General features: G+C 47.5%; 1 protein-coding gene across 1 annotated transcript; it reads left to right on the top strand.

Annotated features, from left to right (window-relative positions):
• Positions 1–22: 22 nt before the first annotated feature.
• On the top strand, positions 23–27,715 carry LOC308166305 (histone-lysine N-methyltransferase SETDB1-B-like; the record flags this gene model as incomplete). The annotated part of the gene is made up of 18 exons (XM_080540573.1): positions 23–257; positions 426–575; positions 761–1,586; positions 8,172–8,413; positions 9,166–9,367; positions 11,630–11,703; positions 12,020–12,210; positions 12,778–12,895; positions 13,002–13,091; positions 23,103–23,330; positions 23,911–24,159; positions 24,838–24,928; positions 25,038–25,154; positions 26,111–26,280; positions 26,501–26,779; positions 26,995–27,164; positions 27,300–27,388; positions 27,598–27,715. The coding sequence occupies 18 exons, from the start codon at positions 23–25 to the stop codon at positions 27,713–27,715; spliced, it is 3,639 nt and encodes a 1,212-aa protein (XP_080396699.1).

Raw genomic sequence — 27,715 nt, 5'->3', positions numbered from 1 at the left:
CCCAGAGAGGAAGAAGCGTGTGATGTCGAGGGGCACCCTCAGAGTGGAGCCCCCCACCACATCCACCCCCGCGGCCCCCCCGCGCCCCCCCTCCCTCAGGCAGCACCTGCCCCCGCCGAGACAGACACCCCCCCCCCTCCTCAACGGGAAGGCCGACGCGCAGGCGCCCGGACGCACGCGCAGCACAACACGCTCTGGGGGACACACCTCCGTCTCCTCGCCTACGCTGGGCGGCAGCAACACACACAGTACAGCGGGTGAGAACACACACACACACACACACACACACACTAGGGATGTAACGATGCACTCAACTCACGATTCGATACGATTCACGATACTCAGTTCATGATACGATTTTCGCACAATTTTTATTTTTACAAAATGAGATTGAGATTGACTCCGTCTCCCATCTCTCCAAGTAGAGCCCTCCCCCCGGTCACTGCGAGCCCAGAACTCAGCGTCTGGTTCATCTCCTGCCGCCGCCGAACGCTCCAGACACTCTCCCGTCACTGACGGTAACAGCGGGGGCAGCACGCGGCGGAAACTCAGGACACCTGTACGACACACACCCGGTAAGACCGACGGACACATGCAAGAACAATCATTTCAAGAAAAAAAAAAGGGGGGGAAAGTGATACGTTAAGCCTATTGCCCCCCCGCCCAAAATCTTTTCCAAACCTGGAAGTGACACAAGTTGTGTGCTCTCTCTTTTTCTTTCTCTCTCTCTCTCTCTCTTTCTCTCTCTCTCTCTCCCTAGCCTCTCCTCCCAGCCGCTCCCCGCAGAGCTCCACCCACCTGAATGGCCACGGGGGTCACGTGACCCTCGGCGTGGGGAGGAGGGGGCGGAGACCCAAGGCGGACACGCCGGTGACCCCTCCTCCGGAGGTCGCGACCCCGGCCAGCCCTCCGCGCAACCCCCGGGGCCGGCCGCCCGGCAAGAAGAGAGGCCGCAAGAGCAAGCAGGAACTGGAGGCCCTGAGGAGGAGGGGCCACCGCCGGAGCTCCACCCCCGAAGACGAGCTCAGCCAATCGACGGGCGACGAGGGCGGGACTTCCTCGTCCGCGCAGGAAGCGGCCGTGCTGTCGGACTCCGGCGGCGCGGGACTGACGCCCAAGCCGCGACGCGGTAGGCCGCGACTGATCCGGACGGAGGACGTCCCGCCCCCGCCCCCGCCCCCCACCGACTCCTCGGACCCCTCCCCCTCCGCGTTGAGACGGAGCAGCCGGCGAATCAACGACGAGACCACTCCCCCCGCCCGGTCGGTGCACCGGAGGGGAGCGCCAGGTGAGGAAGAGGAGGAGGAGGAGGAGGAAGAGGAGGGAGAGGAAGCGGACGCAGGGGAAGGGGGGTCGAGGCGCACTCGTAACCAGGGGCGCGGACGGCGTTTCAACGCCGAGACCACTCCCCTCGCGCAGTCTTCGCTCCGGTCGCACCGGAGGGGATCATCGCCACACGAGGAGGAAGAGGAGGAGGAGGAGGAGGGGGAGGGGGATGGGGACGGGGAAGGTGGGTCGATGCGCACCCGTAACCAGGGGCGCCGCACGGCGTTCTACGTGGAGGAGGACTCGGAGGAGGAGCAGAGGTACACACACTCCCTGTCTCACACACATCCTGACACACACTCCCTGTCTCACACACATCCTGACACACACTCCCTGTCTCTCACACACATCCTGACACACACTCCCTCTCTCACACACTCCCTGTCTCACACACTCGTTGTCTCACACACATCCTGACTAGGGGTGTAACGGATCACGGAAATTCCGTGATCCGTTCGGATCGCCCTCCACGGTTCGGAATGCGTGTGTACCGCGGATCAATTGCACATTATTTTTTTTATTTTTTTTACCTTTATTTTTATGGAGGGTGTATCATGCCGTATTTAAATACAATACAAACATCGGAATGCAATACACACATCGGAATGGAATACACGTGTAACACCAAATACAATGCAAAAATACGGAATGTTTGTGCCAAAATAAAAGCAATGTGTATTACATTTGAGCGCAGCGTATTCCATTCTAGCATGTGTATTGTATTTGGTCACGAGTGTATTCCATTCTGCATGTGTATTACATTTGAGCGCAGCGTATTCCATTCGGTCATGAGTGTATTCCATTCTAGTGTCGGTGTACTCATTTGCATTGCTTTTCGATATCCCATGTAAATCCGATGTAATTTGCATTGTATTCCATTCCGATGTAGGTATTATGGCACTCGCAAATACAATGCAAATTAGTATCCGCCCATATGCAAATTAGTATCCGCCCATAGGTTCTGCCCTTTCCGGCCATAGGATTCGCGATGCCAACGATGACGACAGTTTCTGTAATAGCTTATTAATAAAGATTCGAAAAATTATGCTGACCATCGTATTATCTTAGTTTAATGTCATTTCAATGAATCATATAACTTTTATTTACAAGCACAACACAAAAATCGCTATTATGCACCGTCTTTGTCCACGAATAACACCGGCTGTGGAGGTGGTACACACTTTGCTAACTTCACCATCTGTCTACGGTCATTTTGAGCCCTTAACCACCGCGCTGACACCCCGAGAAGTTATGCTTTTAACCGTAAACTCGATGAACCGGGAGTTCACCCGGCCGCTGCTGCTCGCAGCACCGCTTGTCCAGTTGACAGCAGGGGCAGAGAATATTTCTACCCCGGAATTCCATTCAAATGCCCGCGTCAGTCAGCCTTTTCCGTAGAAATACATCGCTCCGTTATATATCTATATATCTAACGTTACATGTTTTAAGGCTGATCTGTGCATGATAGTGCTGCATTATGTTGATCTATTTATATCAGTGTTTCCTCCAGGAATGTTTACAATGGTGGCGGGTGGCCAGAAACAACGCGCTCAAAACAACGTTTTTTTTTTTTTTTTTTCCCTAATCACAGCCAAAACTAGAGGATGGCCCAAAAAAAAAAAAATGAATATACAGAATATAAACTTGTGACTGACAGTCACATACACACACAAAGATCATCAGCTATAATATAATACGAAGTAGGCCTACATGAGCACAAAAGCGGCTAACGTTACTGATTAACTGTTTACTGTAGTGCAGAGAGATGGTAGTCGTAGGCGGCGTATCAAATGACAAAGCTAAACGTTTAATGAAGGACATGAACGATTGTCAACAACACACTCAAGCAGTAAATAGAACAGTCTAAACAAATTGGGTACTACGGACGGAACAATAGTCTCAACCTATAGTTCCGTGCGTGAATTATGTCAACCCACCACATTACAGAAGTAAAATCACAGTCAGATGGAGCATTCGGTAAACAGCTGAGTATCAGCTGAGTTAAAGAAAACAAACTCTTACCTTTGATGAGACCCACATGAGCCCTGTTTTCCCGTACTTCTCCCGTGTGTCTCTTATTGTCCAAATGTTCCCTGAATTTTAGCTGCATGTTTTTCCAGCATGTAATTCCGTTGTCAATAAAAAAATCGTCTCCCCTTCTTTTCCCCTTGACAATAATACTGTGTCGTTGCTAAAGTGACGGCACATAAGAATCGTTTTTTGACTTGCTAATGTCTGCTAACGTAGCACTTGAAACTGGCGCCGTTCTCTGGACTGCAGCTGCTCCCGCGTTAGCATTAGCATCCATCTTTTCTTCTCCCTTCTCACCGTCACGAGCTCAAATGACACTTGTCGGCCGATCTAACTCTTAACACTCACTTACAGGACTTCTGACACCATGTCGTGTTATTCTATTAAACATACACGTGAGTCCTTCTGTATTTCAATGTAAGTGTCTTTATTTTAACTCGCTCTGTAAGCTCTACAATACCGGTCTCTTGTTGTCTCGTCGTAACCTGCCCACCTGACCTGGGGGGTATTCCATCAACGTCGCTAAAGGAAAATCCTGGCTTATTTTTGATAACTCTCGCGAGACCTATCAGAATATGCCTGGATATTTGTAAGAACTCTCGCGAGATTTATCAGACTAAACCTGGATTTTCCCTTTAGCTATGTTGATGGAATACCCCCCGGATGTCACTACGGTGGCCTGTACACAATAACAATAATACCACAGTTCACATTTAGACCAATCAGGAGCCCTTGTGTCACGTCGTCAACTGAATGTCATTAATCTGATTTTGGATCAGCGGTTAGAGAGAGATGGGCGTGGATTTAGGTGCACTTTTAGTCAACATCCATTATAGCGCTGATCTAGGATCAGATATATTTTAATCAGCTAAACATTTCTTTTTTTTTTTTTTTCTTTTTTTTTGAGATTTGTTTTAGTTTTTTGTGGACTGAATCAATTCGTGGCGGAGGAAATTCCATCGTGGCGGCCCGCCACCAATAAATGCATGTAGAGGAAACACTGTATCGATCTATAAACGCGGAGATTGGAGCCCCAGACAGCGCTGAAGCTATTCAGCTTCACTTTCATCTCCCTTTTTTTAGGCCTCCATAACAGGTAAGTTACTGCCCAGCAGAGTGTCTCTCTGCTGGGCTGAGTGAGTAGCTGAAGCAGCCTGGTTCTATTGTTCCACATGTAGTGAGGCCTATGACTCTGTTTCCATGCCCATGATAGTGTCTCTCTGCTGGGCTGTGTGAGTAAATGAAGCAGCCTGGTTCTATTGTTCCACATGTAGTGAGGCCTATGACTCTGTTTCCATGCCCATGATAGTACCTCTCTGCTGGGCTGTGTGAGTAGCTCAAGCAGCCTGGTTCTATTGTTCCACATGTAGTGAGGCCTATGACTAAGAGTCCATGCCCATCATAGTGCCTCTCTGCTGGTGCTGTCTAATGTTGTCTAATGTTACCTGTTACCTCCAAACTTCCTCACTTTGAATGCCAACCACCAATGGGGGTGGGGGGGGTTTGGGGGTTGCACCAGGAAGTGCTCTTGGTGACAAATAAATGCTTGCAATCAACTCAGAATCATGAAAAATGCCTAGTTTGACCCCTCAAAAGTTACTCAAGTCCAATTTAAGCATTTTCGAATTTTCGGAAATCGGTTATCGGTACCCCAACTTTGAGCAGTTTTTTATGAGGTTTCCCACAGGAGTTGAATTTCAACCTTTTAGGACATGTTATTACACACCTTTAGAAACACATTGGTGAAGAAATTTCTTGGTAACGATTTACTTCGCAGATTGGTCAAATATCTGGTAAAATGCCCTTACTATTAAAACATGTAACGTTAGATATATATCGTTATACAGGGAGCGATGTATTTCTACGGAAAGGCTGATAGATTGTAGAATCTTCTTGTCGGTAAAACGATGGAATCAATCTATTGAGGATTGTGATCTTAAATGCGTTGTCATCTCATGGTGCACAGCAATGACAGCATACACGATTTGACAAGGAAATAGAATGTTCAACACGGGTTGGAATCTCTGTACTTGATTTATTAAGACAGTCAGCGAATGGTTCATTCAGCACAGTACCACAGCATCGGCATTCAACGACATCATTATACAGACAGGCTGATAGATACGAGTGCAGCGCTGTCTGGGGCTCCAATCTCCGCGTTTATAGATCGATATAAATAGATCAACATAATGCAGCACTATCATGCACAGATCAGCCTTAAAACATGTAACGTTAGATATATAACGGAGCGATGTATTTCTACGGAAAAGGCTGACTGACGCGGGCATTTGAATGGAATTCCGGGGTAGAAATATTCTCTGCCCCTGCTGTCAACTGGACAAGCGGTGCTGCGAGCAGCAGCGGCCGGGTGAACTCCCGGTTCATCGAGTTTACGGTTAAAAGCATAACTTCTCGGGGTGTCAGCGCGGTGGTTAAGGGCTCAAAATGACCGTAGACAGATGGTGAAGTTAGCAAAGTGTGTACCACCTCCACAGCCGGTGTTATTCGTGGACAAAGACGGTGCATAATAGCGATTTTTGTGTTGTGCTTGTTGTAAATAAAAGTTATATGATTCATTGAAATGACATTAAACTAAGATAATACGATGGTCAGCATAATTTTTCGAATCTTTATTAATAAGCTATTACAGAAACTGTCGTCATCGTTGGCATCGCGAATCCTATGGCCGGAAAGGGCAGAACCTATGGGCGGATACTAATTTGCATATGGGCGGATACTAATTTGCATTGTATTTGCGAGTGCCATAATACCTACATCGGAATGGAATACAATGCAAATTACATCGGATTTACATGGGATATCGAAAAGCAATGCAAATGAGTACACCGACACTAGAATGGAATACACTCATGACCGAATGGAATACGCTGCGCTCAAATGTAATACACATGCAGAATGGAATACACTCGTGACCAAATACAATACACATGCTAGAATGGAATACGCTGCGCTCAAATGTAATACACATTGCTTTTATTTTGGCACAAACATTCCGTATTTTTGCATTGTATTTGGTGTTACACGTGTATTCCATTCCGATGTGTGTATTGCATTCCGATGTTTGTATTGTATTTAAATACGGCATGATACACCCTCCATATATTTTACCAGGAAGTCACATTGAGATTAAAACCTCTTTTACAAGAGAGACCTGGCCAAGACAGGGTCAAAATAGTAGCTTAAAAAACAGATAACAAGACAGGACATAAGACAGTGGCAACAATACAATAGACAAACAATGGTAGGGGTATTTACAAGGTGATTAAAACATTGAGAAGTCTAACCAAAGCAGGTACAGCGAGCGGTGACCACATCCTTTAATCTACGCTTGAAGATACTTATGGAAATAAGGGCCTCTAATTTAAAAGTAGTCTGTAGGTCATTCCAAGACCAAGGGCCATAATAAGACAAGCTTGCCCTTCCAACATTGTTCATGATAAATGGCACCTTGTATTGTAGCCATCTACGAGACCTGAGACCCGAGCCACTCGGTATAGGGATGAACTTCAGGCCCAGATAATTCGGTAAGAAGCCAGAGATGATTTTAAACACAAGAGTGTACCAGTGTTGGAGCCTTCTGACAGAAAGAGATGGCCATCCAACCAGACTATACAGTGTACAGTGATGGGTCCTGAAGGCACTATTGGTGATGTATCTTAGAACCGAATGATACAGGGGGTCTAGCTTGGATAAAGTGGACAGAGAAGCAAACCTATATACTGTATCACTGTTAACAAGTAATAATATTACTTAATATCTTACTTAATATCTCTTGTAAATCACAATGTAGAGTTGCCATGAAAAGATAGACGCGACAGTTGCGGGCTTTGTTTTACTCTAAAGCGCAATGATAGGTTGATAATGCGAAAGAAAAAGAATCCGTTGTTTGCTCACTACACGTGAAGCTGGGAATCCACAACAACAAGGCTGCGTTCGTAAATCCGCTCTGGAATCTGATCAGCGTTCAAGGAACGCCTCTTGTCCAATCAAATTACTTGGTCCCTTTATGACGTCGGACCCAGTGTGCGCTCCGGCGCTCTCAAAGCGAATTTACGAACGCGGCCCAAGTGTATCATGTTACGTTGTTCAGCGGAGAAGAACTCGAAATGCCTCCCTCGTCATTTAAATCCCATGTATGGGAGCACTTTGGCTTCTCTGTCAACTATGACGGGAGGCACGAAAAAGGTAGCTCGACAACTTCTGATAATGTAGGCATTTTTTTCATACCATGTTCAAAATAAGGGTTCACTTTATTATTTAGTTAAAAGTGGCATAAAACATGTTTATTCATCTGCTTTAAAGAGCCCAGTGATTCACTGCTGCAACCAGGCGCCTCCTCCCTCTCTCCTATCATTTAAATTGAGTGTATTTCAGTATAATTATGTAATGTTTGAGTGTAGAATATGTTATATATATATTATATATATATATATATATGTATATATATGTATGTATATATATATATATTACCAGTTTTGACATCTTGAATGTTGTTGGTTTTTGTCACATAGTAAAAGTGGTGTTTTTACAGAATTCAAGGAAAAAGCAGTTTTTATAAAAACAAAAATGTTTTGTGTTGATCCGAAAAATGATCCGATCCGTGACTCAAAAACCGTGACACGATCCGATCCGTGAGTTAGGTGATCCGTTACACCCCTAATTCTTACGCGTTATTACCCTTCCCCTCTGTCCCATCTTCTCTCTCTCTCTCTTTCTCTCTCTCTCTCTCTCTCTCTCTCTCTCTCTCTCTCTCTCTCTCTCTCTCTCTCTCTCTCTCTCTCTCTCTCTCTCAGTATGGAGGTGGAGGACTGGGACCCGAGCCTGGAGGGCCTCGAGATAGACGATGACTCTCTAGGTGGCGTCCACCCGCCGTTGCCCATGCCAGCGGTGTTTGTGTCCCAGGCTCCCACCAACACCCCCACTCAGCCTAACCCCAACCTGAAAGACGACGAGCTCCGCATGGACATGAGCATTCTGGGAAGGAAACGCACCAAGATCTGGCACAAAGGCACTCTCATCGCCATCAATCCAGTCGGTAAGAAAACCCCCAAAAAAGCAGCTGTCCAAAAGCTTCCCGATGATGCTTTGATGATGTTTAATCAGTAGTGCTCAGGGAATGAGATGTCTCATTTTCGAACAGTGTTTTTGGTCCTGAAAAGCTCTTTTTCTAAGACACTTAGTTTGCATACAAACATGTTGTTACTGGCCAGTAGGGGTGTTCTAGGGGAGGGTGTTCTGGTGGCCTCTTCAAATCGTGCACCCATGCTGAAACACATCAGCTAATGTCAGACACTCCATGTCCATTTCAGGGGATTATTATTATTATTAGTAGTAGTAGTAGTATCATTAGGGAGGATGTTAAACTTTGAACTGGGGCGGCTGTGGCGCAGGAGGTAGAGTTGCCGTTTAATGATCACAAGGTTGGCAGATCAGAGCCCCGGCTGGCCACATGTCGAAGTGTCCTTGGGCAAGACACTGAACCCCGAAATTGCTCCCAGTGAGCGGGCCGGCGCCTTGCATGGCAGCTTGCCGCCATTGGTGTGTGAATGGGTGTGTGAATGGGTGAATGAGAGGCCGTTGTAAAGCACTTTGGAGCAGCGCTATATAAGTGCAGTCCATTTACCATTTGAACTGAATTTCACCACGGTGGCCAGAGGTGGCATATATCCAACAGACCTACGCCTTGCTCCTTTTTAAGTTCCACGCTTGTATTTATTTTCTCTCTTTTGTTTGTAGTGAATAGATTGAACACCACCCTGTTTCCATCTGTCTGTCTTTGTGTTGTAGGGAGTGGCTATAAGTTCAAGGTGAAGTTTGAGAACAAGGGAAAGAGCCTGCTGTCCGGGAACCACGTGGCGTTTGACTATCACCCTACTCTGGAGCGACTGTACGTGGGCGCCAGGGTGGTCGCTAAGTACAAGGACGGGAACCAAGTGTGGCTGTATGCTGGCATAGTAGCAGAGATGCCCAATAACAAGAACCACATGAGGTGAGTGGAGGGGGGGGGAGGGGGGCGAGGCGATCGTTTGTGTGTGTCTTTACAGGAAGAGATAATGTGGATGTTTTTAACAATGCACACAGGTTCTGCTTCCAGTGTTTCCCTTACAATTGCCTTGTGGGGGCATCCAACCCGAACATGGCGAGTGGCAAGCCCATGGGCTCGTTGGTAACGTTAGTCCGCCAGTAGTCTCGCATAACACTTCGCTTCGCACTGTGGCAGCGCTGGAGAATAATAAAAGATTTTGCGCAAGTGTGTGCGTGCGACGCGACAGAGTTTTTTGCCGGGTGGGATGTCTGCAGATGAAACGTTAGCAAATATAATTGCTGAGTGTTCTGACAGAGAAAGTTGGTTAAAATGGGTCGTTATTATTGTGACTAGAAAGTGTCTAGTAGATATACAATCTTTCTAATACCATAATGGCATATTTACAGTACATGAACAGTGGATTGAAGCATTGGAAATGTCTGTTTTTTATAGTTGGACATTGCCCACAGCAATCCAATATTCAATTATAATTATGTTATAAATTGATATGGATCAATGTATACCTCTTATTAGATTATAAATACTCTGGTTGTTATGTTTGCCTTTTGGTTGACAGCAAAAGAGGGAGAGAGGAGGATAGAGAAGGAGAGAATGAGAGAGAGCAGGATGGTGTCAGCACTAGGGATGGGACGATTATAGTTTTTATCGTTAATCGCGATAAAAACACCCGCGATAACTTAATTGTGGAGAATTTTAATTATTTGAATAATCGTCATAATCGTATGTTATGAATAAACTGTGTTTAATAAATGTCTGGCGCTATTTTTCAGCCTAGGCTACATTACTTTTGCAGTCAAGTTAGCGACTGTTACTGTAATATAATTGCAATTCCTCACATGAGCCGCGCGCGAATATCCTCACAGAACTTGTCTCGCGCTATTGTTCAGCCTGCATGGGTAACGTTACTGTCAAGTCAGCCTTGTCAGTCAGTCACTAGGTAACGTATGCTAGCCTACTCACCATGGCTGGTGAAAAACTTTAGACGGGATACTGTCATTGGCCTTCCTTGTTATTACCAGGCAGTGACAGTCTATGGCTGCAAAAGGCACGGTCGCCCCTAAGCTTTAGCAAATATATTGTGGTTTACTTAATACTGTTCAGCACTTGAGGTTACATTCAATGCATGACTTGTGCTATAGGCTAAATACAATGATTAAAGCGGCAAGTAGCAAGTGTGCGCATCAAAGGCATTAGGCACGTAATATCCATGCTGTATAAACACATGACAACCGTCCGTTTTTTCCCGAACTTTGCCCGAACCCCCTGCGAGGACCCGGGGAACAACGGTACGCTCCCCGCGGCTGCTATCAGACTGGCCGCGGGAGTGAGTGTTGAGGGAGAGAGGAGACGGCAACCCTCGCTCGCCATAGACTGTATCCCTACTCGTCTCTCCTGAGCTCGGTTGTAACGTGAACCGTGGAATACAGGATATGTTAGATGCTTTACAGTAATTCCCCAAATGACCAGAAAAGGAAGTTAGATTTGTCGCTGGTCGCTTTTGACTAATTAAGTCGCCAAGGGGCTCTGGAAGTTGGCAACACTGGGAGTGCGTTCTTTAAACTTCCTTGGGTACTTTAATGAAAGGTGCTGATTGGCCGAAAAGGAATTGCTCTTTCTTAAGGACCCGGATTATGGCCAGAGATATGTGCCACTAGAATCTGAATTTGAATTACTGACTTAAAATGTCCTAAAAATACAACAAAATCTAAGTTAAAGTGATTACAGTGTGTTTTATTTGCATTAAAAAAAGAAAAATCGCGATTATTTTGCCCATGATAATCGTGACATGACATTTTCTAATCGTCCCACCCCTAGTCAGCATACCAGAGAGCGAGAGAGCAAGAACCGGGTGAGAAAGTGGACAGGTAGTCAAGACCACATAAGTAAGTAGCCTTGAGAACCGATGGTTCTGGAGCCTAACGGCCCTTAGGGGCCTATCTCCTGTTTCCGTAGCGTGAGGCAGCTTAATGTACAAGTACACCCCTGGACATGACGCTGGTATGTAGCAGGGTCTTACCCCCTGGGCCGGGGGTGGGGGGGGGGGTCCATGCCATGGTCCATGCCACCCCCCCCAAGGCAGCAAACCAAGGGGAAACACTGGCTTTCTATGGAGCATGTCAATAAAACAAACTGTTGATGTGCCATTTATTTCAAAACAAGTTTGTGAAAAGCGTTTATCAGATCCTATGTCGGTGTGTGTTTTAGGTTCCTGATCTTCTTCGATGACGGTTACGCCTCCTATGTGTTCCTGCCGGAACTCTACCCAGTCTGCCGACCCCGTAAGTCTCCTCTCTAGGTTTTTTTTTCACAATATTTTTATTATCATTTTTATATGCCAACATCAAAGAAAAAACAACAAAAGACAAAGAAAGAGAAACATACAATAACAAAGATCACAAACATAGACACACACAACCTGCATCAATTTTGGATTGAATAAAAAACAAAACAAAAACAAAATGTATTCTATCCTACATGTTCTTCATGTATGGTTCCCACAGCTTGTCACCTCTCTAGGTTACTTTCATTCTCTATCTATCCTTATCCACCCACCTCTTCTCTCCATCTCACTCTCTCTCTCCTTCCCCTGATTAGTGAAGCGTACCTGGGACGATATCGAGGACGTGTCTCGTCGAGACTTCATAGAGGAGTCTATAACAGCCTACCCCAACCAGCCCATGATGGTGCTCAAGGTGGGAGAGGTCATCAAGACGGAGTGGGAGGGGACGTGGTTGAGGAGCCGGGTGGAGGAGGTCGACGGAAGCCTTGTCAAGATCCTCTTCATGGTACGTACACCGTCCGTCACCGTTCGGTTAGAATAGATTACGTTCAAAAGTAAGTTGTGGTGTGTTTAGTATGAAGAGCAGCGTGGTATGAACAGGGTATCCGTGGTGTCTTGAAAAGTATTAAAAGTTGATAAATCAATTTTGAAAAAATCAAGACCCTTAATAAGTATTAAAAAGTCTTATCACGATTTTATGACGTCTTGAATTTTGTTGGTATTTTTCTGAATTAGACTCTGTCCAAAGAGTTTGAGTCCTAAAAACTTTTAGTGAATTTATTAGTTTTATAAAAAAACAAAGATGAACCGGAAATTGTGTTGTATGATAGTGGTTTAGTCTATTGCAAACTAAAAATGTTAAGTTAAAGGTGTCACTGATGTCAACGGTTACAGCTCGAAGTGGCGGTGAGGTCTGGAAAAATATTGACAAGGTCTTTAAAAAGTCTTAGAAAGGTATTGAAATTAACCTCAAGATTCCTGTATATACCCTGATGGTGTACACTCTGCCTAAATGACTTATGTCACGAAAACACGTCCTTCTATAGCGGTGATGTGGTGTTGTCGTCCACAGGATGATAAGCGGAGTGAGTGGATCTACCGTGGTTCCACCAGGCTGGAGCCCATGTTCAACATGAAGATGAACATGAAGAAGAAGATGGCCGGCCAGCAGAGGACACGGCCCAACATGGGTAAACAATCAGTCACAATCGAATCAATCGATCAGTCTGTCTGTCAATGAGTTTGTAAGATCAATCAAACAGATCTCCCTCTGTCTCCGTCTCTCTCTGTGTGTAGGAGCTTTGAGGACGAAGGGTCCAGTGGTTCAGTACACCAGTGAGGGGGTCAGCTCCTTGACCCCCACTAAAGAAGCGCCGTCCACCTCGCGTACCCAGCCCCCTCAGCCTGCACGCGCAGAGTGAGTGACACACACACACACACACACACACATATATACAGTATATTATATGACACTCACACACACTACCGTTTATGTTTATGGTGTCTTGATTGATAAGATTATCCATTGTTGACTGATTATTCATTGTTGACATTTGATCATGTTCTCTTTTACTGTGCAATGTGTTAGTAGGCTTTGGATGCTGCCTTTGAATAACAACCTTTTGAAGTGGGGTTTTAGGCACTGTTCCTATATTAGCATATTCAACCGGTGATTGTTCAAGATTCATAGACACAGATTGTCCCTTTTGCATATCATCATAATAGGCATTCGTGTCATCATGTTCTTTACACATTACATAACCAAGATTTATTTTGCAATCACAACAATGTCAACACAATCACAACAGAATCTTATTTAATCCAATCAGGTTGTATATATAATCTATATATTGGTTTCAATATACCTCCATAGCAGTCTACAGTCTAATTTAGCTATATGTAACGATGGTCAAACAGCCAAACTTCTTTCATTTAATTCGTTTATTTGACCTGCAGAGAAGACATATAGAACACAATTCTTCTCTGGTCTGCTTGTGAATCCATTGAGGTGGCGGCCATGTTCTACCACCACCGTCTATGTACATTTCACATCAGGACAATTTGTTCACAGAAAGAACACAAACTTCCCTCAAACATTACAAATAACAATTACAAACAACATGTGGAGCGACATACCTGCAGAGAAGACATATAGAACACAATTCTTCTCTGGTCTGCTTGTGAATCTGCATGTTCAAAACAACATACAATAAATGTTCTGTTTCACATCATCACAATACATCACATCATCACAATACATGTAAAAACAAACAGCACAGTACTACACCAACACCTTCACCCTACATTACAAGATTCTTCATACAAACAACAAAACACGAGGAGCATTTTACATAGCGCACATACCCATTGAGGTGGCGGCCATGTTCTGACGCACCACCGCAAGTACGGCAACAAGAGAAGGACAAAGAACGTGCAGACCTGCAGTACACCCAAACTCCAAAGGGGGGCTCCAACAACAACCAGGGCTGCTCAAAGCACGGCGAAACTCATCTACATTCACCACAGCTAAACATACATTCCCAACTCTGTTACACCCACCTCCCCTGAATTTCGCCAACCTTGAGCAGCAACTATACATTTAAATACTACTTTTTACTTTTTACACTATTACATAGGGCCGCCAAAGGACAGGACAGCCAACTTGAAAAGTATCCTATAAGGATGAAGTGGAAAGAGAGGTAAACTACCTCTCCAACCAACTACTGGCGGTAGGATGCGTTCTACACCCCACAAGACCCTATTTTCACTGTGTATTACTAGCCTTCAAGAGGCCACAACCTCTTATGAAACAATCAGAATAACGAACAAACCTATATGTCATAGGATGTCAGTGTGCACAGTGTATACATGCACTGAACTGAGCTTCGGCTTATCTAACTGTGGGAAGCCTGGAACACTGACCTGCAAACAGCTCGAATGTTTGACTTAGTGTCTTGAATAATGTCTTGTCCTGACATAGTATATATCAATCTGTCAACCGGTTTGATAAGGCGACCAAACTTGGACTTGACCTGTGTGACTGTACTAGGATGTTCACACTGTGTGACAGAAGCTAAAGTGTCAGTACGCTGTGTGTCACTAGCATCATCTGTCTGATTTGTGTTACCAGAAACATCAGTACAATCATCAGCGCTAACCACAAATCTAGAATCAGAGTTAATGGACTGATCTACCATTTGCTCCTCAGCCATCTGCTCGGGAACCCTCTGAGGGGCAAACGAGACTGAAGACACTACAGTGTTAGTAGCCTCTGTCCGTGAGTGGTCAGGGAATGGTAACTGGGTGACCCACTCCAGGGTTCTTCCCTTGGGATCCTTGGGCTCTGGAACAGTCAAGGGAACATCCCTCTCCCGAACAGCTCTTCCCCCATACTCCATGTCTTCAACCTCCCCTCCCTCACTCCCAGGACAGGAATCCACTCTCTCCGACTCGAACGCGGTTCCTCTACTCACTTCCCCAGGCAAGGAATCCTGTTCCACTTCCGACACGGACATATCACTTGGCTCATTTGATGTATGAACAGCAGACAGGGATGAAACTGGGTCAGAGATCACACTCGTATCATACACCGGCAGAAAGTTCACCAACAACAATAGATTACGGTGGACTACCTTCTCTCGTCCAGTGACAGTGTCTTGTATCCTATATGTGTGAGTCTCAGAGTTCCTATCCACCACAGTGTATACAGTAGACTCCCAACGATCAGCCACCTTTCTCTTTCCTCTCTCTCTCTTGTTCGCCAACAGCACACGGTCTCCGACGTCAATGGTGGGCCCTTTTACTCGTCTGTTGTAGAGCTCTGTGTGACGGTGCTGTTCTTTTATGACATGTTCCTGGGCTATGACCATAGCTTCTCTCAGATCCTTCGTGAGAGACATCACATACTTGTCGTAGCTGACCACAGCTGGATCATTCAGGACTGTCCGGAAGAGTATATCGACAGGGAGACGAGGAGTACGCCCAAACATCAGATAGAAAGGTGCATAGCCAGTTGACTCATGCGCTGTGCTATTGTACATGAACGTCAGAGTTTGCAAACGCCTCGGCCAGTTGATTTTTGCCTCTGGTTCAAGCGCTCGGATCATGTTACCGAGAGTTCTATTGAAACGTTCCACACTACCGTTACCCATCGGGTGATACGGGGTTGTGTGCGACTTTCTGACACCGGAGACTCTGAGCAGCTCACTCACTAGTTGACTCTCGAAGCTAGCTCCCTGGTCGCTGTGGATACGTTCTGGGAACCCAAAGACGCAGAAGAACTTGTCCCATAGAACTCTCGCCACCTGTTTGGCTGACTGATCTTTGCAGGGGAATGCCTGGGCCATTCTTGTAAAATGGTCAGTAACAACTAACACATCAACTGACTTGTTCCTTGAGTCCTCCGCTGACCAGAAATCAATGCAAACCAGCTGAAGTGGCCTGGTTGATGTGATACTCTGCAAAGGCGCCCTCGCAGCAGGTTCAACAGTCTTACTGACAATACACCGCTGGCAGTTACGGACGTAGTCTCTTACGTCTCTGTCGAGGTTGAGCCAGAAGAACCTCTGTCTGGCCAAGCCAAGACTCCTGAACTGACCTTGATGGCCAGCATGGTCATGAACACCTCTCAGAACTTCAACTTTCTTAGACTCAGGAACCACATACTGGCGGCGTTTTGACTTCACGACTTGATCCCTCGAGACTCTGTAGAGTATCCCATTGCTCACAACAAGTTTCTCCCAGTGCTTCAGGTACCTCATGACTGTGACTGATTCCTTATCTCTCTCTCTCCTGGAGGGTCTCCGATGTCTCTCCACATAGTACAAGACTCGAGAGAGAGTTCTGTCTCTGAGCTGTTCATCCCGGAGTTCCTTCTCACTGTAAGCAGGAAGTGAGTCCTGACCACCTGGGACTAACTGAGGCAAATGGTGCAAGACTGCTACAGCACGCGTTCTTGCTCCGACCTCCCACAGATCGTCATATGACTGTAGAACAACAGACACTTCATCCATCTCCATAGACTGAGCGTGGACATGCAGAGGTGATGGGACACTTTGAGCGTAACTCTCTGCCTGGCGTGGAGTGTCACCACTATCATTGGACGACCGGAAGGCGTCCTGTACAGAAGCACTCGACACATCCTGGACTTCGGAGAGGAGATTCTTGTAGGGCTCTTCAAGTAATCTGTGACTGACTCTCTGCTTGACGAAAGGCACACGACTCAAGGCATCAGCGACAACATTCTGTGGGCCTGGCACGTACTTGATGTCGAAGTTATAGCTCGCTAACTTAGCCACCCATCGTTGCTCGCAGCAGTCCAGCTTGGGCTTCGTCATGATATGAGTCAATGGATTATTGTCCGTCCAAACAGTGAAATCATGCCCCTTCAACCAATGGCTAAACTTGTCACAGACACTCCACTTCAAGGCTAGGAATTCCAACCGATGGGCTGGGTAGTTTCTCTGAGACTGAGAGAGGGACTTGCTGGCGAATGCGATTGGCCTCGCTCGGTCTTCACCCTCTTGGATCTGCGACAGGACAGCACCGATGCCATCAAGGGACGCGTCCGTTGACAGCATGAAGGGACGGCTGAAATCAGGGTGAGCCAGGACAGCCGTCTCAACCAGCGCCGTTTTCAGCTTCTGGAAAGCCTGCTCCGTTTCGGGGGTCCAGTCAGTAACCTTCAACTTCCTGCTTTGTGACCTTTGTTTGGACTGTTTCACCTTCCCTTTTCTCTTCTGGCCCGTCAACAGAGAGAAGAGAGGCTTTGCAATAGCGGAGAAGCTAGGCACAAAGTGCTGGTAATAATTGATCATCCCCAAGAAAGATCTGATTCGTTTCTGTGAGGGGGTTACACCGTCCGCTTCCATCAGGTCAGCACTTGTCATCTTTGCGATGCTCTCAACTTTGCTGGGATCAGTCAACACACCGTTGTCATTAATTATGTGGCCGAGGAATTTGACGGATTTCCGGAGAAAAAAACACTTCTTGGGGGCCAATTTCAGGTTATGACCACGCAGTCTACTGAACACCATCTCCAAGCGTTCCAGAGCTGTCCTCTCATCAGGGGCGTACACCAATAAATCATCCAGATAAACCAGTAAGCTCAGATAGTTCTGGTCTCCGAAAATGCTAGTCATCATACGCATGAAGCTCCCAGGACTATTACAGAGGCCCTGCGGGAGGCGATTATACTCATACAAGCCCATAGGTGTTGTAAAGGCAGAGTACTTTCTGTCATCCTCGTGTAGTGGCATGTTATAAAACCCTGAGGTTAGATCCATAGTACTAAACAAGGAGTTACCTCCAAGTGCAGCTAAGCAGTCGGCCTGGTGAGGGAGAGGGTGAGCATCCTTCAGGGTCCTCTTGTTCAGCCAGCGAAAGTCTGTACAGATACGGAGATCTCCGTTCTTTTTCCATACAAGAACCAACGGAGATGCATATTCACTGGTTGACTTCCTGATTATATCTTTCTCCTCCATCTCACTCAGTACTTGGCGCAACTTCTGATACTGACTGGGGGGCACTCGTCTGAATGGGAGCCGGAATGGCCTGTGATCTGAGAGGTGAATGCGATGTATGAAGCCCTTTGCCTCTCCACAATCCAGGTGATGGCGTGAGAAGATGTCCTTGTAGCGCACAACCAGGTCAGCCATCTTGCTTCTACACTGTTCAGACACGTCACAGGAGTGTATGTCGAGCCCACTCAATCCCATGTACTTCAGTTCCTCATCAACAGTGCGGGCCGCATTTTCACTGGACGGGGTTACTTGACAGCAACTGAGTAGTGGGACCTCAGCAGGTCCGGTCTCATCCATGTCCTCGAGCGCAATGCAGGAGAAGACGTCGGCCAATTTAGCATTGCGTCTTACCAAGACGGGCCTGTCGGACGAGTTGATCAGCTTCAATGGAACCCATCCGTCTCCCCACAAAGGAGTAACAACTCTGGCCACCAGAACCCCTCTTGGAGCTGAGCGACACGATGTGGGCTCTGTCATCACAGCGCTACCAGGAGACACAATAGTGGACTTGGGTAGCTTGCCCCACATCAGGTACTCCCGACCAGGCTCAAGACACACGGCTGAGTTGCACCTGACTGTGCCTATCTTGTCAGGTATGACGTCACCTCGCCAACGGTTCAGACCAGCGAGCATCGAGAGAAACTGTTCAGATTCTGGATCGCCAGCAGGACAGGGCGTAGACACAGCCTTCCAGTAGCCATCACATTGCTTATACTGCCGGAGGATATATTTAATAACATTGGTGCCTAGTATCAACTCATCATGCTGGCCTTCAACTACCAGAGTGGGAACCATAATCCTACAGCCATACACCTCCATTTCCACGTTGAAAGCTGACTCAGGCTTGACACGGCGACCACCACAGCCAACAAGCACCACATTTGAACTGAACTGGTTATGCTCTGTAGCAACTCCAACCTCTCTAAGCTTTCCCTCTGCCGTCTTACTCATTGTACAAGCCATAGACCCACTGTCTAGCATAGCATTTAGAGTCACTGTATTACCAACTGTCACAGGTGTGTAGAAAAGGCTGTCACTACCACTAATTGTATGCGTATTCTGATAAACAATATCTTCAGAGTTATCACTTGAGCTTTTGAGAGCTATATACACTGTCTCAGCACTAGATTCGTCCTCACAATGGGAGTTTACTTGGCGACCTATACTTTCTCCCTCTGAATACAGGCCACCTAGTTTCCCTGAGGCTGAGGTGCTCGGGACGACCTGGTGGGACACTCAACTTTTGTGTGACCTGGGGCTAAACAGACAAAGCACAGCCTCTCTGACATGCAGTGTGAGATGGTAGTGTGTCTACTGTCATCACAGACTCGGCAGGCCTTCTCACGGGCGCCACCCTGGTATCTTCCGCCACGAGGAGCACTGTCACGCTGCTGCACTTTCCCCATCATCTGCTCCAGCCTCTCCATAATGCGAGCAAGAATCCTGTCTTCAGATTGCTGAGTGTTCTGGGCCACAGCAGTCGCGGAGGAGTGGTACGGAAGCTGGCCTAAAGCATGGCCCTGGGAAGGAATGAGGGTAGAAGGCGGACACTGTGTGTGGTACACTGGACTATGGGCAGGAGCAGGGGGGTACTGGGTGGAACACTGCTCAGACACAGACTGAATCGAAGGCTCTGGATGAGACTGCACAGTGTGGAGGGCGGTGGCATGGCTCTTCAATGGCACAGAACTACCGGTCCTGCCAGAGGCTCTCAGCTCTCTCTGATAATTATCAATCTTCAACTGTATGTCTCGTGAGCTCCACTCCTCAATAGCCTTGCATTCCAGAATACGGGATAGTCCAGAGTCCGGGCAATGCCTGACAAACATCCGTGCTACCTCTTCACCCACGTTCTCCATCCTCCTACCTTGTCTGCGAAGGCCCTCACCAGCTACATCAGCTGCTTTGTTGATCCTCAACCAGTAGTCTACAGGGTTCTCATTGGGTCTGGGTAGAGTGGCATAGAAATCTGACAACGGGAGGCATGATGACACATCACTGAAGTACTTGAGAAGGATATCATAGATGAGATCAGGGTTCTGCTTCACATCAAGTGTCTGATCGCTTCGCAAACCAACCCTCACAACATCCTTTGCCTTACCCATCAGCCTTGCCAGTATCTCCTCAGCCTGTTCATGCATTGGACATTTCTGCTTTCTCAGATAAGCTTTAGACATGTCAATCCAGTCCTGGACTGAACACTTATCAGAACTATCACCTCGGAACATTGGTGGTTCCCTGTCTGATGTTACATTCACAGTAACGCACGGAACCTCCTGTCTAACAACATTAGGATCAGTTACAGGATCTGGAGGCGATGTGCAGTTGAGGTGTGCACTGCTCATACTACTTGAGTGAACTACACCAGCTGAAATTAACTTGGTTACAATGGACTCGCCAATCTGAGCACCTAGCTGACCCATCATGTCTGAAAGGTGATGAAGAGCTTCAGTGTCATTAACACTGAGTGTGGATGTGGGAGGAGCCTCCCCTGTAAACTGTCCGACAGCAGCACAACCTGGGTCCTGACCTGACCCTGTGCCTCTACCACTGTCAGTAAACAACTGGGAACACCCCACCTCCCTACTATTGACAGCACTGTCAATGTCTATGACAGCACTGTCTGCTCTGCTCTGACATGCCCCCCATGCACCCCTCCCCATAGGCAACACTGGACTGGCAAAAATCTCATCATTAAAACCTGGCCTCTGAGCCATAGTGGTACAGACTTGCGTTGTGTAATATTACTGAATGAAAAAAAAAATAATAATAATAATGTTTAAAAAAATATATAAAGTTACAGCAGGACATAAAAACCAAAACAATCAAAGCACTTTTTAAACTGATATAATCACAGACCTCAGACTGAATGACCATTTACTATAATACTCTGACCACACTTGATCTATCACACTAAGACCTGGCATCCACGCAGCATCCACGGAGATCGGCGTTCAGCTGATCTTGAGATCGACGTGTCACGGCACCAGTGTAACGATGGTCAAACAGCCAAACTTCTTTCATTTAATTCGTTTATTTGACCTGCAGAGAAGACATATAGAACACAATTCTTCTCTGGTCTGCTTGTGAATCCATTGAGGTGGCGGCCATGTTCTACCACCACCGTCTATGTACATTTCACATCAGGACAATTTGTTCACAGAAAGAACACAAACTTCCCTCAAACATTACAAATAACAATTACAAACAACATGTGGAGCGACATACCTGCAGAGAAGACATATAGAACACAATTCTTCTCTGGTCTGCTTGTGAATCTGCATGTTCAAAACAACATACAATAAATGTTCTGTTTCACATCATCACAATACATCACATCATCACAATACATGTAAAAACAAACAGCACAGTACTACACCAACACCTTCACCCTACATTACAAGATTCTTCATACAAACAACAAAACACGAGGAGCATTTTACATAGCGCACATACCCATTGAGGTGGCGGCCATGTTCTGACGCACCACCGCAAGTACGGCAACAAGAGAAGGACAAAGAACGTGCAGACCTGCAGTACACCCAAACTCCAAAGGGGGGCTCCAACAACAACCAGGGCTGCTCAAAGCACGGCGAAACTCATCTACATTCACCACAGCTAAACATACATTCCCAACTCTGTTACATATATCTATAATTACATTATGAGAACATCAGTATTTTTACGCCTTTGGTTGTATTGTCTGAACGAACATTGATTGGGAGACATACTGTACAGTTTATCATTTTCATAACTGTCTGCACATATACATATCTTATTTTGATTGTTATTATAGCCTATATATAAACACAAATATCAGTCTTATGCACTGTGTCTCATTCAGCACTGAAGCCTGAATTTGAGCACAGTGTGTGCCCCCTTGCTACCTCTGCTGATATAAAAGAGAATTGCAGGCTTGGAGAAAAAGATAGCAGCCACAAATACACAGACACACACAGAAATACTGCTAAAACGCTTTATACTAACTCGATTTTGAAAATGTAAAAATGCTGGGTGGTAGAACGCACATATCTAGGAAAAGTCATGAAAGGAGGGTCCTGAAATGTGATCGAGTGCAAAGGTAGAATTTTTTTTGTACTCACTGGTGCTGTTTAACACCTCACGGCTGTTCTAGTGTTAACCCATCTAGGTGAGTGACGAGTGCCTCGTATCAAAAGCCTGTAGATGATTCGCTAATGAACTATGCAAGTAACTATGGACATCTTTTTGTCTAATTCTGTCAACGACTCTCCGCCCCTCTCTCTCTCTCTCCGCCCCTCTCACTCTCTCTCTCCGTCCCTCTCTCTCTCTCTCCGCCCCTCTCTCTCTCCGCCCCTCCCTCTCTCTCCGTCCCTCTCTCTCTCTCTCCGCCCCTCTCTCTCTCTCTCCGCCCCTCTCTCTCTCTCCGTCCCTCCCTCTCTCTCTCCGCCCCTCCCTCTCTCTCTCTCTCCGCCCCTCCCTCTCTCTCTCTGCCCCTCCCTCTCTCTCCGCCCCTCTCTCTCTCCGCCCCTCCCTCTCTCTCTCCGCCCCTCCCTCTCTCTCTCCGCCCCTCCCTCTCTCTCTCTCTCTCTCTCTCTCTCTCTCTCTCTCTCCAGATTGTACGTCCTCCAGACAGGCTCCATCCAGACTCTGACTCCCCTAGAGGCGTCCCATCTCCATAATCCTTTATTACAACATCAGCAGTTGCAACTGCCTCCTCCTCCTCCTGCTCCTGCTCCTGCTCCTCCTGCTCCTGCTCCTCCTCCTCCTGCTCCTGCTCCTCCTCCTGCTCCTGCTCCTGCTCCTCCTCCTCCTGCTCCTGCTCCTGCTCCTCCTCCTCCTCCTCCTCCTGCTCCTGCTCCTCCTGCTCTTCTCCTTCCCCCCCCTCTTCCTTCAGCCCCCTGTAAGTTCTTCAACGACAGCATCCCCCACGAACCGTCGTACGCCCCGGCCGACCTGGTCTCCTACATGCAACACACCTGTCAGCCCACCTGCCTGAACCGCATCCGGCCCCCCCGACGAGACCTGCACCGGGGCAGGAACCCCCTCCTCCACCCCCAACTGTACGACTTCAGACGCACGACCCCACGGCGGAGAGTCAACCGCAAGGTAGGATGGACCCATAGTACACAGGGTATCCGTGGTGTCTTGAAAAGTATAAATCAATTTTGGGAAACGATTTTATGAGGATACCCTTCACGATTTTATGAGGTCTTGAATTTTGTAGGTATTTTTCTGAATTAGACTCTGTCCAAAGAGTTTGAGTCCTTAAAACTTTTAGTAAAAGTTTGTGAAATCGTTAGTTTTATTAAAAAACAAAGATGAACCGGAAATTCTGTTGTATGATAGTGGTCTAGTCTATCGCAAACTAAAACTGTTAAGTTAAAGGTGTCACTGATGTTAACGGTTACAGCTCCAAGTGGAGGTGAGGTCTGGAAAAATATTGACAAGGTCTTTAAAAAGTCTTTAGAAAGGTATTGAAATTAACTTCAAGATTCCTGTATATACCCTCGTACATTACTGCTGCCTGTCAGAGAGAGGGGGAGAGGGATGGAGGAGGAGGAGGAGGAGGGGGACATATAGGGATGTAGTAGGGGGAAGTCCCCACCTCTCTTGGCTCCCTGGATTGAGTTGTCACTGTGTTTTCCTGCCTTACATTTTGGAATTCTGCACCCCCCCCCCCCAGAATTCTGCACCCTCCCTAGTGTTCTACGAGGCTCCGTGCGGCCTGTGCCTGCACAACATGGCCGAGATCCAGCGCTACCTGTTCCAGACGGGCTGCGACTTCATCTTCCTGGAGATGTTCTGTCTGGACCCCTACGTGCTGGTCGACCGCCGCTTCATGCCCCAGAAGCCCTTCTACTACAACTGTGACATCACAGACGGCCGCGAGGACATACCGCTGTCCTGCGTCAATGAGATCAACGCCACGCCTCCGCCAGACTTGGCATACAGTAAGGACCAGACGTTAGGTTGGGGCTCCGGAGGTTGTGGCAACCACTGAGTTCCACTGGGGGGGGGGGGGGGGGGGGGAAACACACACGCACACCCAAGCCAGAGAATGACACGGAAACCAGGGTACTCTTTAGCCTCTACGGGCGTTTTTTAATAAAATAAGAATAGTTCAACGGGGGGAAAGGTCCAACTTAGTTTCTTCCTCTGCTGGAGGGTACTTTGAAGGGGAGGGAGGTGCTCCTCTGGGGTAGGCTGCCGTCGCCTCTCTCTCTACCATCACGAGGAGACAGAAACAGAACACGTTAGGTTAAGACCGTCAAACATAATTGCCGGAATCCGGCTCTCATCCTCTGCCGCGTTGCCACTCTGGTTCCTCTAGCTTCTCCCTTCTGCCTGATCGCCGTCTCCATATCTGGGCCTCCGCCCGGAGGCACAGGTGCAACAGTTGGGCTAATGAGCCCGTGGTGCGCTTCCCACGGCCAATTGTATCTCCCTGCTATGACCCGCCCCCCTGGGCGGGGGGGTGGCCTCTATCAGTGGTGCTGAGAGCTCTTAAATTACCGGTTGAGGTCCCCATAACATGGTGTTAGGGTACCTTAGGGTTGCCACAAAGTATACAGTAAAACTACCTGAAGAATACTGAGTTGACTGGTCCGTGTTTGTTTCTCTCGTCCTAGGTAAGGAGCGCATCCCTGAAGACGGCGTCTACATCAACACCAGCTCCGAGTTCCTGGTCGGCTGTGACTGTACCGACGGCTGCATAGACGAGTCAGTCTGACCTTTTTGACCTTTGACCTCCCCGTAACCCTTGTATATCAGCACTAATCCTCCCTATGTTTGGCTGAGGTCACCCATGATGTTTTGGTCTCTCCTCCAGGTCCAAGTGTTCGTGTCACCAGCTGACCCTCCAGGCCACAGCCTGCACCCCAGGAGGACAGATCAACCCCAACGCCGGATACACCAGCAAGAGACTGGACGAGTGCCTGCTGACCGGGTGAGACACACACACACACACACACACACACACACAAAATCACACACCTCCCAACTAGGGTTGGGTACCGTTTGGGTTTTATCCGGTACCGGTACCTAACCGATACTTTAAAAACGGTACCGGTACCAAAACGGTACTTAATTCGGTACTTTAGATTTTTTTAAATGACATATATATATATATATATATATATATATATATAATAATAACACGGTCGACAACATTAAGACATGACGATTGATTTTTCAGACACAGTAGTAGGATATGGACAGTACCCGAATATCAAGAGATCCCCGATCATGTTGTTCACCTCGCAGAGACGCAGCCACACATCCGCACAACGTCATCAACAGACGCGTCGAATCCTGGATTGCACTGTCCAATCAAAGGCTTGCGTTCGTAAACTCGCTCTGAGAGCGTCGCAGCGCACACTGGGCCCGACGTCATAAGGGGAGCAAGTCATTTGATTGGACAGAAGGCATTCCACGAGTGGTGATCAGAATTCCAGAACGAGTTTACGGAACGCACCCATAAGTCGAGCGTCGCGTTACGCCAACCCGCTAGCGGAAGTTGCTATTAGCAACCTTCTCGTTATCCTTCCGTACTCGCTGCTTTCACTGAGTGGAAATTTAACAGGCGATGTCACGTCACGAGTCGCCAGTTGACACCGGACATCAGGGGGCGAGATAGAAAAGTACCGAAATGAGGTACCGAAATCTCCTTTGCGATTCGGTACGGGTACATACCGAATGTAAAGTAACCGGTACCTACCGGTACCGATTTTCGGTACCCAACCCTACTCCCAACCCACAGTCTGGCTTGCCCCCCCCACAAACACTAGCGCACTCTCTTATCTTATGACCACATGACAGAGCGGACAGTGTCGTTTTGCGAAGTCAAACAAACAAACAATGAATTAATGAATTTCCCCCTCTCTTCTTCTCTCCTCCCCTCAGGATCTATGAGTGTAATAAGAGGTGTAAGTGCTGTAGTCAGATGTGCACCAACAGGCTGGTGCAGCACGGCCTGCAGGTGCGTCTGCAGCTCTTCAACACGCGGAACAAAGGCTGGGGGATCCGCTGCCTCGACGACGTGGCCAAGGGCTCCTTCCTCTGCATCTACGTTGGTGAGGGAGGGAGAGGGGGAGGGTGGGAGGGAGGGAGGAAGGGAAGGAAGGAAGGAGGGAAGGAGGGAGGGAGGGTGGGAAGGAGGGAGGGAGGGAGGGAGGGAAGGAGGGAGGGAGGGAGGGAGGTGAAGCAAAGGAATGCATCCTACCTAGGGTTGCAAAATGTATCATTTACATATTTCTATTTTTTTTCTCATCTCTCTGTCTCTCCTCCCTCCAGGGAAAATTTTGACGGACGACTTTGCCAACAAGGAGGGCTTGGAGAAGGGGGACGAGTACTTTGCCAACCTGGACCACATCGAGATCGTGGAGGCGTTCAAAGAGGGCTACGAGAGCGAGGCCTACTGCTCTGACAGAGACGGGAGCGGCGTGGACATGAGCCGGCTGAAGGTGCCCGTCTCCGCCCTCGCCATGGGCAAGGGCGCTCCGAAGACCCAGACGCAAAAAAAAAAAAAGAGGAGCTACACCACACGCAACCAAGCCAAGGGGGTCAAGGAAGGTGTGTGTGTGTGTGTCTGTGTCTGTGTCTGTGTCTGTGTCTGTGTCTGTGTCTGTGTCTGTGTGTGATTGTGATTGAGATTTTTAAGTTTAAATTGTATTTTATGTTTAAAAAAAAAGAACAACACTATATCTGTTGTATTTGTATATGTGTTTCGCCCAGAATTTACTCTCTCCTTTCACTGGCCCACCCCCGCCCCTTTCTCTCTCTCGCAGGTGGAACTGGGGGAGGAAGGGGGGAGACGGCGGGGCAGGGCGGGACACAGAGTCAGGGGGGAGGAGGGGGAGACAGCGGACCCAAAAACACACGGCAGTTCTTTGACGGAGAGGAATCATGCTACATCATTGACGCTAAACTGGAAGGCAACCTGGGACGCTACCTCAATGTGAGTGTGTGTGTGTGTTGAACTTTGTGTATTTTCTTTACTGTGTGTGTACACTGGATGAATTGGATGTTTAACTCGTAAAAGGGAACTAAGGTCTTTCCTTACCATATTGTCCTCCCTCTCCGCCCGAAACAGCATAGCTGCAGTCCTAACCTGTTTGTTCAGAATGTGTTTGTGGACACACACGACCTGCGTTTCCCCTGGGTGGCCTTCTTCGCCAGCAAGTGAGTCTCGTGAAGGATCTTGACCTAGCTTGACCTGAACACATTAGCATTATTGTGTGCAAAACAATGAGACTAGTATAGGACACTTGTTAGCATCTTCGCTTTACTGTGATTTTTGCAGTTGATACTTGTGTGCATTGGTTTGTGTTGTACACTATTGGCATTAATGTGTGTTTGTGTGTTTGTGTGTGTGTGCGCGCCATGCGCAGGCGTATGAAGGCAGGCACAGAGTTAACAATGGACTACAACTATAAAGTGGGCAGCGTGGAAGGCAAGGAGCTCCTGTGCTGCTGTGGGTCGAGAGAGTGCCGAGGAAGACTGCTATAA

The sequence above is a fragment of the Nansenia antarctica genome (assembly GCF_963989245.1).
Source record: "Nansenia antarctica genome assembly, chromosome: 10".
In the NCBI taxonomy this organism is placed as follows: domain Eukaryota; kingdom Metazoa; phylum Chordata; class Actinopteri; order Argentiniformes; family Microstomatidae; genus Nansenia; species Nansenia antarctica.
Note: the sequence above shows the minus strand (reverse complement) of the source record. Positions and strands in the feature narration are given on the sequence as shown.